Raw genomic sequence first — 15,955 nt, forward strand, 5'->3', positions numbered from 1 at the left:
AATAATTCTGGGAAATTATTATTAATTTTCCATTTTCCTGTACGTATATATTTCATTTCCTTTCGTAGTTTGGAAAATCGCTTATGGCAACCGATAAGATATAGGTAGTCAACCCCTAGTTATTAATATGAACTTATAATTTAATGTCAATACATAACTCATTGTACAACACTACCCCATACATAACCCCTAAGTAGTATAACACTCTGGCATAGAATAATAAATAGCTTCGTCAGCAATAGTTATTATTCTATGACTCTGGGTTGTAATACTTACCTACGATCAACTTAATGCTGACATATAACTCGTATACAGGGTTATCCAAAAGTCACCTACCACCCCTGTAACTTTTTTCCTAATTGAGATTGAAGTTTGAAACTTTGGGAATGTTCTGAGGTTTAAGGTACCAACTTTTTGGTTCCCCCAAAATTTTGGGGGCGGGGCCCCCCGCCCCCCCCAAGGGGAGCGGGGGCTAACTTTTTTTTTCAAACGGCTACCCCCCTTTTGAGATACCTCATTCGAAAGATAAGAAAAAAATAACATTTTTGGCGCAAACCGCAGGTCAAAATGTTGATTTTTGACAAAATGGCGGCCGGTCAAAGTTCAAAATGGCAGAACTTTGGCATCTCCGTTTTTCATCGGCGGATTGGTCTGAAACTTAAAATCTTAGCGTTTTTTGGGACAAGAAAAACGATTCTGGCATTAGTTTTCCAGAAATGTCAGTCCTTTTCAAAATGGCGGCGGTTAAAATGGCGGCTTAGAGCGGGAAGTGGATATTTAGGCTGCTTATCGTCGGATTTGTATGAGACTTGGTAACCGGGGGTATTTCGGCACGAGAAGAACGAATCTTACCTTGGATTTTTGAAATTTTTGAAAACTTTAAAATGGCGGCAAAATTGTAAATGGCGATGGTGGATGCGGATTTTCCGTTATTTTTCCGCCACCATTTTGACTATATTCAGTGTTTCAAAAATCTAATGAAAGATAATTTGTTTTTCGAGCCAAAAACCACCAGAGTATTGACTTTTGTGCAAATCCATCGGTTAACAGCCGTGATATGAATTTTCCGTCATTTTTTCGCCGCCATTTTAAAGTTTTCAAAAATTTCAAAAATCCAATGAAAGATTTGTTCTTCTCGTGCCGAAATACCCCCGAATACCAGTCTCATACAAATCCCACGATAAGCAGCCTAAATATCCACTTCCCGCTCTAAGCCGCCATTTTAACCGCCGCCATTTTGAAAAGGACTGACATTTCTGGAAAACTAATGCCAGAATCGTTTTTCTCGTCCCGAAAAACCACAATACATCTAGTTTCAGACCAATTCGCCGATAAAAAACGGAGATGCCAAAGGTCCGCCATTTTGAACTTTGACCGGCCGCCATTTTGTCAAAAAACAACATTTTGACCTGCGGTTTGCGCCAAAAATGTTCTTTTTTTCTTATCTTTTGAATGAGGTACCACAAAAGGGGGGTTGCCGTTTGAAAAACAAAAGTTAGCCCCCGCCCCCCAAAATTTTGGGAGAATGTCCGATCTCATTTTCGTAATTCCCGACCCACAAATCCTATTTGCGGATATGTCATACAGTATATAAAGCCATCTACGGCCATTATCCCGGCAAGGGGCCCATTTTGGCCGCTATCTGGGAATTGCCCCCCCCCCCCCCCTTAGCTTGGAGGATTTTTTAATAGTAAAATTTGGATTATACGACCAAAATTACGCATAAATCGACACCTTAGTCGACTCGGTAGGAAAATTGATAATTTGTCAGCCCTCCGGCGCCCTTTAGTACTATCTTGAATTGGGGGCGCCGGATTAATTTTTGAACTTGACACCATCAAAAATCCGATTCTACGTATCAAGACGAAGAGATTGATGTATAGAACACACTTTTTTCACAATACTGCCGAAAAATGTACATTAGCATCTCTAATATGTCTCTAGAGGACGCTGATGGCTCCTTTGCACCGTACTTAAACTTGGTAATTTTGTTAATTCAGCAGGTATCCTCGTTGTCCGTGCATCATTTCACGATGTAAAATCAACAGCGAGTATTGTCAGAATAGCATTTCCTCAAATGGTCTGTCAGCAATTTCAAAATGTAAAATCAACATTAGGCGTTGCTACATCAGCAAAGTAGTCATGTTGCTTTAACATTGAAGAATTCGTTGCCGCAACCTTTCGCCACAATAGTGTATTAGTATTTAGTATGGATACACGTCGGGCGGGCGGGTTATCAGGTACATATTGTGACATGTCGACATAACAGTGGATAAGGTTACCACAACATGTCATTTTTTCCGTGGACGCCACAAACATACAATTTAAGCAAAGTGATTCGATTTCCCCTAATATGACACCATTTGCCTTGCAGTGGGACAAACCCGACATCCTGGTTTTGATGTACAGTGTGACATCACAGATGGCCTTTGATAGGATTGATCATTGGCTTCGACTGGCCAAGGAAGCAGAGTGGGGCCATGGCCCCTTACCCAAAATCAGTGCTCTCTTTGCGAATAAAACAGATCTGAAATCTCGTCGCGTTATTTCATATGAACAAGGAAAGGAGCTCGCCGCTAAACTCAAGATGGAGTACTTTGAAGGCTCAGCGGTAATTCAATATGCATTCATAACTCAAATAGAGAAAAGTTGCCCAACTGTGCCATATGAGAGATAAGGAGGTTAAGATTGTAAAAGCAACATTGGAGCGGAGATGAGGGAGAGCACTGGTGCAGATGAAGGCTCCACCTGCACCAGTGCTATCCATCATGGAGCATACTGATGCTTTATTCATAGCGACAACATACGAGCGAGTTAGGTATTGAAAATATACAGCAGGGATATGGGAATTGAAACCAAAAGGCTCGAATAAATCTCATAAAATTTGAAATTTATTATTTTTTTTTGGAACCATTAGATAGGTAATTTAACCTTTGGAGATCCGGAAGCGTTTCAAATGGTCTTCCTGTTGATGCGGCATTATTATGACTAGCTGCTTCAGCTCGCTACGCTCGCTTGCGCCGCCAGCCGGTGGCTTCGCCCCCTGGACCCCCAGTAACTCGCTCCGCGAGTGAATATTGGCTCGCTTCGCGAGCAAAATTTTGCTACTACTAGTAATTAGTGGACTTCCTGGAGGCAAAATTATAAATTCAAAAACAAATTAAAGAATAAGAAACTAATATAATGATAATCACCTACTTCTAGAAAAAGAAACATCCTTGAAAAATAAAAAACAATCCTGGAAAAAAAAATCAAAACTTTTTGTGGAAATTCAACGCTGCGAAAGGGTGAAGATTAATCACCGATTCTCTTGGAAGAATACATGAGCTGCTGTAAAAAAGTTAACTATTGATAAAACCTGTGCTGCCGAGAAAAGGAAAATTATCTTCTGAAAAATACACATCAAAATCAAGTAATTTTCATGTAAAAAAAAAAAAAAAAAAAAAAAAAAAAAAAAAAAAAAAAAAAAAAAAAAAAAACTAAGGACAAAATCAAGAAAGCAAAACTCTCGACGTACTAATAAGAAACCTGGACAAACTAAGAACTGATATGAGCAATGCGACGGACGAAATGCGTAGCAGGGGTTCCGAGTCAGACGGCATAAAAAGGGAGGTATACTGCCACAGGACCCATGCCAGAGTAGAAGGGTGACACGTGTTAACGGCAGGTAGGGATGGGTTTACGTGGAGAGGGAAACGGAAAATCAAAAGGTTGGAGGTCCCCCAACCATATGACTTGTCCAGTGGCAAAAAGGCAAATATGTCGTTATCAAATTGAGGTAAATTTTGCAACATCGGTCGCGCAAATCGAAAAACCAAGGGGTGCCTGCACATATACAGCCTAAGAGCTTTCATTTAAAACAAATCCGAGGAAAATCGGTCTAGTGGTTCCTGAGATCGAATTAGGACAAACCGTCCAAAGTGAAGGAGGACAAAAAAAGCCTTAGGATATTAAATACAGGGTGTTCGAAAAGTCCCCTCCCCCCTCTAACTTTTGACCTAATTGAGGTAGAGATTTGAAACTTGGAGGGTGCTCCTAGATCAAAGGGAGCTACTTTTTGACCCCCCCAAAAATTTTGGGGGGGGGGGTTACAGACCCTAACTTTTTTTCAAATGGGAAGACCCCCTTTGTGATACCTCGTTCGAAAGAGCATAAAAAAAGAAAATTTTTCGCGCAAACCCGAAGTCATTATCTCTAACCGTTTCAAAATGGCAGCCGGTCAAAGTTCAAAATGGCCAAAAATTGGCACCTCTGCTATTTGCATATGGATTTGCTTGAAACTCAGTGTTTGGGGGTATTTTGGCATGAGAAAAACGAATTTGACGTTGGATTTGTAAAAAAAAACCCTAATTTTTCAAAATGGCCGCCGGTTAAGGCTCCAAGTGGCCGAAAATTTGACAAACTCGATTTTTTGCCAATGGATTCACCTGAAATTCGGTATCTGGGGGTTCTTTGACCCGAGAACTAACATTTAAGACGAAATAATCAAGTTTTGCCGATACTTACGTTTTTTGGCTGCGAAACCGGGGCCTAAACATGGCTCCGGACTGCTCCGAGCAATGTCTTTGCTCCGGAGCCGAGAATCGCTGAAATTTCGCGATTTTCTCGGTTCTACCTAAGATTTCAACCTGGGCTCAAAGGCGACGGGTGATGAGCTTCGAATATGGTGTCAAGGACACCAGACACGTATAACATACTTGAATATGATCAACTGTCGCCTTTGGGCCCAACTTGAAAATCGGACTTTTCCAACTTTTTAGCCCAAAATAGCCGCTTCGTGATCCTGCTTGAAGGGTAAGTGATTTTCCAGATTTAATAATGAAAAATTTATGACCATGTTTCTACGAATTATAATCATACGTCAAAGATGTATCGTTACACCGGAGGAGGAATGAAATAATTCTTTCAATTTGGGCGAAAAGGAAACACGTCGCCACGATCTGAAAAAAAATGTAATTTATCAAGTCCCGAAAATAAACAAAGTTTATGACATGTCATATTTAGACGCAGATGAAAAACGAAATAGAAGATTAAAAAACCGCAATATGGGGCGGATTTTTACACATGCCTATAAACGAAAGTCGACCATATTCAAGTATCTTACTTTAAATGTTTGCAGTATGAAAGCATGGATTTTCAGCTGTTTCGGGCTAAAAAGTTGGAAATGTTCGATTTTGAAGCTGGGCCCAAAGGCGACGGTTGATCATATTCAAGTATGTTACGTGTCTAGGTGTCCTTGACACCATATTCGAAGCTCATCACACCCGTCGCCTTCGAGCCCAGGTCGAAATCTGAGGTAGAACCGCGAAAAACGCGAAATTTCAGCGATTTTCGACTCCGCAGCCATATTTAGGCCCCATGTATCGCAGCCAAAAAACATAAGTATCGGCAAAACTCGATTATTTCTGTCTTTGCACCGTCAACTGCCATAAGTCCAAAAATTTCTCAATTCCGTGGAGGGGCTGATTTCGGCCCAAATCGCAACCCCTCCTTTAGGGATGTCGATACTTATCCGATACTTGCAAAGTATCGATACTTTCGATCGATACTTAACGATACTCGGCATCGATACTCCACGATATCGATACCATGCAGTATCGATGCCAAGACCCCAGTATCGACGGTATCGATACTTAGTCTGATTTGGCCATGAAAAAGGCCTCTTTTTCTTTTTTAAAAAACTCTCTCCCCACTATTTCACCTCTATGATGCACTGTGACAAACGACGGAGTAATCAAGTTTCTCAAGATGATTATACTTCAATGAAAATGTTAAAAGCTCAGTTCGATAACTGTAGTTAAGGGCTCAAAATAGTTGACCAAGGACGCGAACAGGGCTTTTTCGAGAGAGGCGTAAATCTGGCGGAATTTAACGGCCGACAGACATACGCACACTCAGAATCACGGCATAATTTAGATATAGTATCGATGGTATCGATACCTCATAAGTATCGATACTTCAGCTCGATGCTCGATACCGGTATCGATGCTTAGAGTCGATACCAGTATCGATACCGAGTATCGATACTTCCCTGAGTATCGACATCCCTACCCTCCTTTCATGGAATGAAATTTCGTGAAATTTCTTTTTTCCCCATGAAATTTCTTTCGACCGACAAAATGTCAAAAATATGCTTGTTTTTTCTAACAGAATTTGTTTTTATTTTTAAAGAGAATAATATTCGTCAATTTTGACCAATTGGAGCGCGGTCTCTTCCTAGTTCTTCTCTTCTCGTCTTCTCTTACTCTTTCTCTTCTGGCTCATCAAGAGGAGTGAACAGATTGGCCCAGATATTCTGGACCACATTTCACCAAAAACTTCTGTTTATCAAACCGCCGTCAACACCTACCAAGCGGCGAGTAGGCCTTCGGCCATGCTCGGCAATCTTCGTAGCCAATCAGGTTGCCGCTCGCCGCCCGTAATCTCGAAGAAGGTTCGGCTCCTACACCACCCTACACTTTTCGAATTTTGGATTTTGGCATTCGGCCTGATTCTCTTTTCCTCTTTTCCGTAATTAATAACAATAAAAAATTCATTTAATCATCACTTAGCGGCACCTTGTCCAATTTGTGCCGAGCGCCTCTACAACTTTGCAAATTTGGACGTTACCTTTTGAACATTTCATCCCTTCCCTTTGAAATTACTTTGAATAAGTACACTTCACATATCACACGGGACTTTTATCTGCATATTTACTTGGCTTTATTCGCAAAGGATCTTTTAAGAAGTAAATTCTTTCGATAACTTATTGGGGATGGTCAAGTCACCAATTAGAGCCCGTCATTCCATGCCATTATTATTACAGGACTAGGTTTCTTACCTATAATTTGATGGGCACCGTGAGAATAATAGATAACCGTATTTGATCCGTGCCTTAAAAACTGAACTGCTGGTGGCAGAACCATCTTGGTGATGTTCATTAGGAATTTTAGACTTTATTCTATTTTTTCAGCAGATGAACCTTACATGGTAACTTGTAAAGTTTTGCCTCATTTTCCTTGAGTTCTACTTAGTTTGATGCCAAAAAACAAGAAAATTCATGGAGAAACGTGCCTTAAAGGTGATAGTTCCCCCTCATACTTACTATCAGAGTTCCAACGGAAAAAATCTTGTTGTCATAGGTAAATACGGTTTCCATTGCTTCTTCAGCTGTTATAGACAACTATGCGGGTTTGCTGGAGAATTTGGTGACTGCTAGGATTGTTAATTAGTATCTCCGAAGCCTGGTTGTTATAGCTAAACTTAAAGCATTGGCTTCAACACATCGCAAAACCAGAACCTTGGAGAGACCAGTGAACATCCATGAGAAAGTGAGTGAGGAGCAAGGTACCTAGCATTGTACATCCGCCTGGTTTTCACAACTACCGTTCCTAGGGATTTAGGATTCAGATTCGCACATCAACCAGTAAGCTTTTCTCCCAATCATCTTGATATAGAGGCAGCTATGCAAGGCGCAGCCAGGTAGTCCAATGCTCAAGCCACTTAATCAACACAAATATTATCCTAACTTACAACAAAATGACTTGTTTCTTCTCTAACAATGGAACCGGAAAATGTTACTTTGAATGCGCGAGAAACTTCTTTGGTCGAGATGAAGTAAGAAATGAGTCCGGAACATCTCGACCAGGTACAGGCCGCTGTGTTTACATTAGGAGTCTGGAGTATCTCGCCGCAATTTCACTTGAAATCACCATGAACAGATCAACGGGGTAACTGATATTTGATTTTACGAAAGGGATAAATGTTAGACGCGGACGAAAGTTCTTTTGTCGAGGTGAAGAAACGCTAACGCTGAGAAATTGAGTCTGGAACATCTCCTAGAGGAAGTCCGCTCTGGGTACGCTTTGTTTATGTCCGGACTATATGTCGCCGTTCGTTTGTTTACATTAGGAGCGAGTTTGACACCGATGACAGACTTTGGTTTTTGATGAAAATTTGGTCTGGAATATCTGGGCCAAACGCAAAAACCCATCAAGAGGAGGGGGTATGACGCGCCGTTTGGGCAGAACTCTGACCGCGGAGCATCAGAGTGCATCGTTCGCATCGGTTTCACCGGTGCAACACATCGGTGCCACCAGCCTTCCCCGGCTTTTGATTGGCTCGCAATTTTCCTCAATTTTCTTTAGTTTGAAAGAAAATTTCTCGTGGAAACCTCTCTGAAGTGCTTCTCAAAGCGACTACAAAGCTATTGATATATTACACCTACCATGTTTCTGTTTTTTTACTTTCAATTTGAATCAAGTCTCAAAAAAAAGCTGTACCTAACCTAACCTCAACCGTGGGTGTTCATTTTCATTGCAAAGAGAAAACATTGCAAATAGCCACCAGCAGTTCTCGATCTGAAATTTGACAAATTTTCAATTTTAAATCATCTTTTGTGACCTAAAATGGTTTTTTGTCGTTCAATCAGTGTCGTCTTAATACCTTTTCACTTCAGTTTCTAAAGTTTATGGCGTTTCTTCATTGTTCCTTTCGCTCCTAATGGTTGAAGCTGAAGCCAAGTAGCTCGTCGGTCTGATCTGCTTTTTTTCCTCGAAGAGGATTTAATTGTGCCTCTCCTTCAAGTCTCAGCTTTAGCAGTGTTACTTTTTCATCATAAACAATTACTTTGGTAATAATCAAAAGTTTACATTTCAGTTCTGTATCTACAAGTGTCTGCATCAGGAATCGTTCTCCGAGAGCAGCATCTCATGACTGCAGCATACAGATGGAAATTAAGCTTGTTTCCTGGTTTTACTTAAACAACTTGTGCTCTAAATTTATCGTTGAAGTGACAAATGGTGTGTATTACTGTACCTGAAAGCCTAGCGTAGAAACTTTGAGCACCTGTCTCAGTGTGAGCGGTCCTTTGTTGCGGTCAAAGCTGCTCATTGATGACAGTTTCTCAAAGGGAAAGTCTTCGATGGATCAAGAAAAATTATCTAATGACTTATACTGATGACGCATTCTATGTCATTCTCTAATAATTCTTCCATGGCTTATGTATGTAGGTATAAATTAAGATTTAATATGTATTTCCTTGACGTGAATAAATCTTTCCTAGTGAGTATTAATCGGACTCCGAATGATTTCCTTTACCATTCCTCTACGGATATTATAGGGAACAAAATGAATCATGTGATTTCAGCCTGATTGTTGAAATTTTTTGTTTGTCGGGACGACATAGATGACATCGGTTAAAAGGCGGAGCGTGATTGGTTGGCTATGTCTTATCGCTGCTTTGTCGTGCCTATGTCAAGTTGAACTTTTGACAAGCTAACGGCACCTCTTAAGTTTCCGACAGTATGTTGTCCATTCCACCTGACAAAGGCACGACAAAGCAGGGATAAGACATAGCCGACTAATCTCGCTCGGTTTTTTAACCTATGTCATCCATGCCGTCCCGACAAACAAAAAATTTCAACAATCAGGCTGCTCAGGTGTGTCTTGTGTTGTTCTTAGTCTAACTCAAAGCTCATAATCATTTAAAATCAATCATCATCACAGGTTTCCTAAATCTTTGAAATGTGCATTGAAATTTCATTGAAATTATTTCCAAGTCATGTCAAGAAGATTTTAATGGTCTTTCACGTTTGGATAAACCTTCAAAAATGTCATTATGAGCGCTTTTATGAATGCTGTGAGCACTAAATGTCACTCAAAATTTCCTCGAACGAAGCGCCGCCCATTATTGTCACTGTTTTTCTTTGATACCTGAATTTATATCTGTTCTTTTTCCCTGAGAGGGGTGAAAAACATCCAAAGCAAGTTTTTAAACTTTTTTTTTTCTAAACAGAGCAATAATCAATGCCATTTCTCCCTGTATCGGGTTGAACCTTTGACCTTGCTTGTTCCTTCTCTGCTGCCCTAGGTCAACATCTTTTGAAAATTTGAATGTTTCTATAACCATCTCTTTGGGCTGGAATAAAGGTGAAGCTTCAGACTCTTGAGGTACGGATCCACTTCTCAGACTTTCCAACTTAAATTTTCCTGTTTCAGCATTAACTCCGTCTTCTGTGAAAGTTAAGATCCAGTAGGCATCCTCAAATAATAATCCAGAAATAGGGGGAAAAATCCAGCAACTACACCGAGCCCAGGGGGTGGTTAGGCTTTCTTTACATTTTTTGGACTAGGACAGTACCTTCCATTTGCCAGATATTGCTAGAGTCCCTTTGGCAGTGAATTTGAAAGGCGCCTCCCCAGGCAAATGAAACCTCAAGTGCTCACCCCTTCCGAATGCATGGTATTCTATTCATAGGATGATTTGAATTCAAATTATCTTTGCAGAGCAGATGGTTGAAACTTCTTACAGTGTTTAAAAATCTCAGCTCCTATATTCTTTTAATAAAAGAGTACAAATCGACATCATTCCTTGAAGTTCCTGCAGGATTTTCTTCGTAAAGAGAAGAAAAATCACGGCAGTTTTTAAAACCTTCCGTCAAGTGGTTTCCCATTTAGAAAATAAAGTATGACAGGAAGTCTGTAGTGTCACATACCGAGATAAGTGGTAATTAAAATATTCCAAATCATACCATGAACTGATCCTACAGAAATTGTGCACTTCTGATGACACCGCAACACCAAGGATAAAACTGAGAAATGGTCCCAAACTTAGGGCGAGGACTAAATTTTGAGATTGTCATGAAGAAAGGGTGTTAACTACTATTTCAGGGAGACGATTTTTCTTGATCCATCGAAGACTTTCCCTTTGAGAAACTGTCATCAATGAGCAGCTTTGACCGCAACAAAGGACCGCTCACACTGAGACAGGTGCTCAAAGTTTCTACGCTAGGCTTTCAGGTACAGTAATACACACCATTTGTCACTTCAACGATAAATTTAGAGCACAAGTTGTTTAAGTAAAACCAGGAAACAAGCTTAATTTCCATCTGTATGCTGCAGTCATGAGATGCTGCTCTCGGAGAACGATTCCTGATGCAGACACTTGTAGATACAGAACTGAAATGTAAACTTTTGATTATTACCAAAGTAATTGTTTATGATGAAAAAGTAACACTGCTAAAGCTGAGACTTGAAGGAGAGGCACAATTAAATCCTCTTCGAGGAAAAAAAGCAGATCAGACCGACGAGCTACTTGGCTTCAGCTTCAACCATTAGGAGCGAAAGGAACAATGAAGAAACGCCATAAACTTTAGAAACTGAAGTGAAAAGGTATTAAGACGACACTGATTGAACGACAAAAAACCATTTTAGGTCACAAAAGATGATTTAAAATTGAAAATTTGTCAAATTTCAGATCGAGAACTGCTGGTGGCTATTTGCAATGTTTTCTCTTTGCTGCAATGAAAATGAACACCCACGGTTGAGGTTAGGTTAGGTACAGCTTTTTTTTGAGACTTGATTCAAATTGAAAGTAAAAAAACAGAAACATGGTAGGTGTAATATATCAATAGCTTTGTAGTCGCTTTGAGAAGCACTTCAGAGAGGTTTCCACGAGAAATTTTCTTTCAAACTAAAGAAAATTGAGGAAAATTGCGAGCCAATCAAAAGCCGGGGAAGGCTGGTGGCACCGATGTGTTGCACCGGTGAAACCGATGCGAACGATGCACTCTGATGCTCCGCGGTCAGAGTTCTGCCCAAACGGCGCGTCATAAGGGGGACCCTAACCTCAAATTTCAATTGTTTATTTTGATTCCATGCCGGTGTGACGTCTCAGGTGCTTTCGACGAATTACTAAATAAAATGTGATTCAATGTTCTTTTTTATTGTTCTACCTAAACTGATTCCTGTCATTTCACCTTAATCAAAATGTCCTCTTATCCTGGGAAGGGTATACCACTAAGTGGATCGGTGCGGCTGTGTGTTCTACCAAAATTTGAGAAAAAAAATTCAAAATTATGTTTTTGCTGTTTTACTCAACTTTCTGGGCATTTCTAAAGTTCCCTTTCACAGTTTACCACGTGCGTATAGAGGGAATTAAGGAGATTCATAAGTTATTCTAGGGTTTAATCCTGAATTCTGAGTGTTAAATGAAATTTCTTTGTATAATCTTTTATTTCACGAAATTTCTTAATTCTGGGTATACCTACCTATGAAGAAATGACACTGAGGGGTCCTCGAGTGATAAGCATTCAGCAACTTCTTAAAACCAGCGAATTCCTGAAAATAAACAAAAACACAGAAAAGCTAATTAGCTGATATATGTAAGCTGTTGGAGATATGAAGGCATAGAGAAAAAAGGAGGTGCTTGCATCTTGAGGTTTGTTTGCCCCATGACGTAGGTCGGTACGCAACCTGCCCAGCGAAATCCGGAATTCGAAGTATGAAAAACGGACCATAATGTCCCATTTTTTTGCTTAATAACTCATGATATAATTTCAAGCATTTTTTATAGAATGACTTTTTTCCATAAATTACACCATTTCCAAGAAGCTCGATGATAAAACTCGTCGTACCGACCTAAGTACGCTATCAAAAAAAGTTCGAGATGCCCGAAATGCGAACACCTTCTTTTTTTTCTCTATGAAATGAAGGAGCCAGAACGAGATAGGTACCATTCCTGCACTTAAACCAGAGTTACCTACACGAAAAAATTTCCACGGTTTTTGGTCATTTCCCGATTTTTTTTCGATAATTATCTCTTGCTGGTGGATAGACATCTTTAACAACTTGTTTATGCAGATAACTCAAAACTGTCAAAAATTGAGTTATGCACTCCTGCACTTTCACAATTGTTGACTCGACAAATATTTTTTTCGGTGTAGGTAACTCGGCAAATAATAGAGCATACTTACTATCACAATTATTGTTTTCTTAATGAAATGTCTGTTGTTTTAAACAGTCTCTTAAAGTTACCGACAGACTTTTCAAGATTTGTTAAATCCATACATCTTTTCGTCATCATTACCTACAACATAAAATTATTCTACTGGCTGATCAGATGGTCATTTTAAGCAACTTGTAATTTCTAGTTTACCTAGCAAATGTCTCTGCTTTTGAATTAAGTAATTCATCTTGGTTAAATTAAAGCCACAGGGAGTTAAATGAAACATTTCGCAGCCACGCTCTGCGAATAGTACTATTCCGCATTGGTCAATAATACCTACTGGAATTTTTGTTTCAGTGTGCGGTTGATGTATCGCCAACCCGTTCATACTCTTCCTCCTGCACATCCTCCTACATCTCCCACGCCCCCTCCTACACTTACTATTACTGTTTCTCCCCCGTTTTCTCTCCCTATCATCACTTGCTTGTTCTTTCCATTCATTTTAATACTTTTTTTGTTTTTCTTACACAGAAATCTAACCAAGGGCTGAACAAACTGATGCGTTGGCTTGCTCAAGAATGGCATCAGTCGGCAATGTAAGAAAGATCTCTGATGCGTCTAAAATACCCCGGATACCCGGAAATACTAGCAATTTCTCGAATAATTTCACTTACGACAATATAATTATTTAAGTATTTAATGATACTATTAGAGCTTTCAAAACCCAACGTGTAAGTATGACGGAATTATTTTCCTTTTTTTTTATTTATTTGTTTACTTAGGTACCTATTTATCCATTTATTTATTTAGCTATCTATCTATCTATCTATCTATCTATCTATCTATCTATCTATCTATCTATCTATCTATCTATCTATCTATCTATCTATCTATCTATCTATCTATCTATCTATCTATCTATCTATCTATCTATTTATCTATCTATCTATCCATTTATTTATTTATTTACTAGGGGGCTGCGCCCCCTGGCCGCTCCGCGGTCCAACTCCCGAGAGGCGCTTCGCGCCTATAATAAGCAGATATCGTGAGATCGTTAAAAGATCATTAAGAGTTAGGGAAAACCCAGTTTGGAGACGGCGGGAAGCATGTGAGCGTGCGCGGCGGGTGGGGAGCGGGGAAAGGAGGAGAAACCGAGCGTTATAATTAGCGTGACACCCTCAGCGTGACACGGCACCCTTATGATTTTATACTATAGAGTAAGATTTTTCTTCATTTTAATAACAATGTTTTGTTTTATTTGAACCCTGCTAAAAGTTTGCCTCAGCTGGGGATGTTGTTACAAGGTGATCAAAAAGTCCCTTCCACCCCCTCTAACTTTTTACCTAATTGAGGTAAAAATTTGAAATTTGGGGAATGTTCCTAGGTCAAAGGGACCCCTATTGTGATAGCTCGTTCGAAGAGCTTACCTAAAAAAAGAGAACTTTTCGAGCAAACCCAAAGTCAATATCTCAAACCGTTTCAAAATGGCGACCGGCTAAAGTTCAAAATGGTCGAAATTTCACACCAGTTATTTCTTGATGGATTTGCGCGAAAATATGTATTTATGGGTATTTTGACAAGAGAAAAACGAATTTGATGCTAGATTTTTTTTTTAAAAAAACCGAAATTTCCGAAATGACCGCCGGTTAAAGTTCAAAATGCCGAGAAGTGTTTATGTTTTGTTTTCTTTTTTTCTTAGAAATCTGGGATCAAATGTGTTAATCTTATGCCAAAATACCCTCAAGTTCCAAGTCCAAGTAAAAAAATCGAGGTGGCAATTTTTGGCCATTTTGAACTTTAACCACGGCCATTTTTGGAAGATTCGGTTTCTTTAAAAATCTAAAATCAAATTCGTTTTTCTTGTGTCAAAATACCTCTAGATACCTATTTTCGCGCAAATCCATCAAGAAATAAACGGTGTGAAGTTTCGACCATTTTGAACTTGAACTGGCCGCCATTTTGAAATGGTTTGAGATATTGACTTCGGGTTTGCGCGAAAAGTTTTACTTCTTTATACTCTTTTGAACGAGCTGTCACAAAAGGGGTCTTCCCCTTTGAAAAAAAAGTTGGGGTCCGTTGCCCCCAACGGGGGGCCCTCTGAAAATTTTAGGGGAGCCGAAAAGTAGCTCCTTTTGACCTAGGAACATTCCCCACGTTTCAAATCTTTACCTCAATTAGGTAAAAAGTTAGGGGGGGGGGGTAAAAGGGACTTTTGGATCACCCTGTATACATCTAACCAAGCATGTTATTCCTTAATTTAGCGGGGTATGCCATTTGTCATACATGTCCCCGCTCTATCCAGAATACATTGTTGTTCTAGAATGATCCATTGTGTGTGCAACAGTAAGCTGTATTCTATTATCGTTTAATAAAGTAAAGAATAATTAAATTAACAACTTAATTTCAATTATTTCACCCCAAATCACCCAGTCACCCAGGCGATTTTGGGCAGGGGAATAATTCCCTTGGGAAATGGCTCCCCGGGAAAGCTCCCTCCCTAGTAGCATGATTCACTTTCCCCTTCCTAACAAACGTATAAGGAATTAATACCGGTTATATAAGCACCATTTTAACTAAAGTTTATATATCGTGTATATAAGTTTTATATAAAATGCCCATGAAAATAATTATTCATATTTTCAGAAGATAACGTTTATATAAAATTTATATAATTGAGGAAGGGTTTTTATAAATTTTCTTTATACGCATAGTATCCTTTTGCTTAATTTGCTTAATATAACTGTTATATAAATGACCTGAATGACTTTAACGTAAACCTATCTCATTTTCATGAATGATGATGATGATCTCATTTCAATGAACACCCTCGACTCTCAGACTGCGTGGGATAGGTATTATTAGAGGTATTAGTGGCTCCGAGACGAGTTAAAAGGGGATATTTCGGCACACAATCCGAGGAGCCCTGTTACCTCAGTTGGTAGCGTGTCTGGCTCATAACCCTGCCCAGTTAGACAGCAATATTTTAAAAATATTTTAAAAATATTGAAATTTAATATATTTTTAAAATGTTTTTCATGTATTTTTAAAATATTTTCAAAAGTACTTTTGAAATACAATCAATGAATATTTTTAAAACATTTTAAAAATGTATTAAATTTATAAAAATTAAAATTTTTAAAATAATATTTTATAATATTTTTAAAGTATATCATAATTATTTTTGTTAATATTTTAAAAATATTATTTTAAAAATTTTAATTTTTTTTAAAATGTTTAAATTAATATTGT

At 39.0% G+C, this 15,955-nt stretch overlaps 1 protein-coding gene across 1 annotated transcript in view; it reads left to right on the forward strand.

Annotated features, from left to right (window-relative positions):
- Positions 1 to 15,084, forward strand: part of LOC109037222 (intraflagellar transport protein 27 homolog) — a 61,371-nt gene extending 46,287 nt beyond the window's left edge. Inside the window, exons 4-5 of the mRNA XM_019051784.2 lie at positions 2,375 to 2,611; positions 13,238 to 15,084. Coding sequence (XP_018907329.1) covers positions 2,375 to 2,611; positions 13,238 to 13,306 — 306 coding nt within the window. The 3' untranslated portion in view covers positions 13,307 to 15,084. The remainder of the gene's footprint in view (positions 1 to 2,374; positions 2,612 to 13,237) is intronic.
- The last annotated feature ends 871 nt before the right edge of the window (positions 15,085 to 15,955 follow it).

This window comes from Bemisia tabaci, chromosome 1, assembly GCF_918797505.1.
Source record: "Bemisia tabaci chromosome 1, PGI_BMITA_v3".
Taxonomy (NCBI): Eukaryota; Metazoa; Arthropoda; class Insecta; order Hemiptera; family Aleyrodidae; genus Bemisia; species Bemisia tabaci.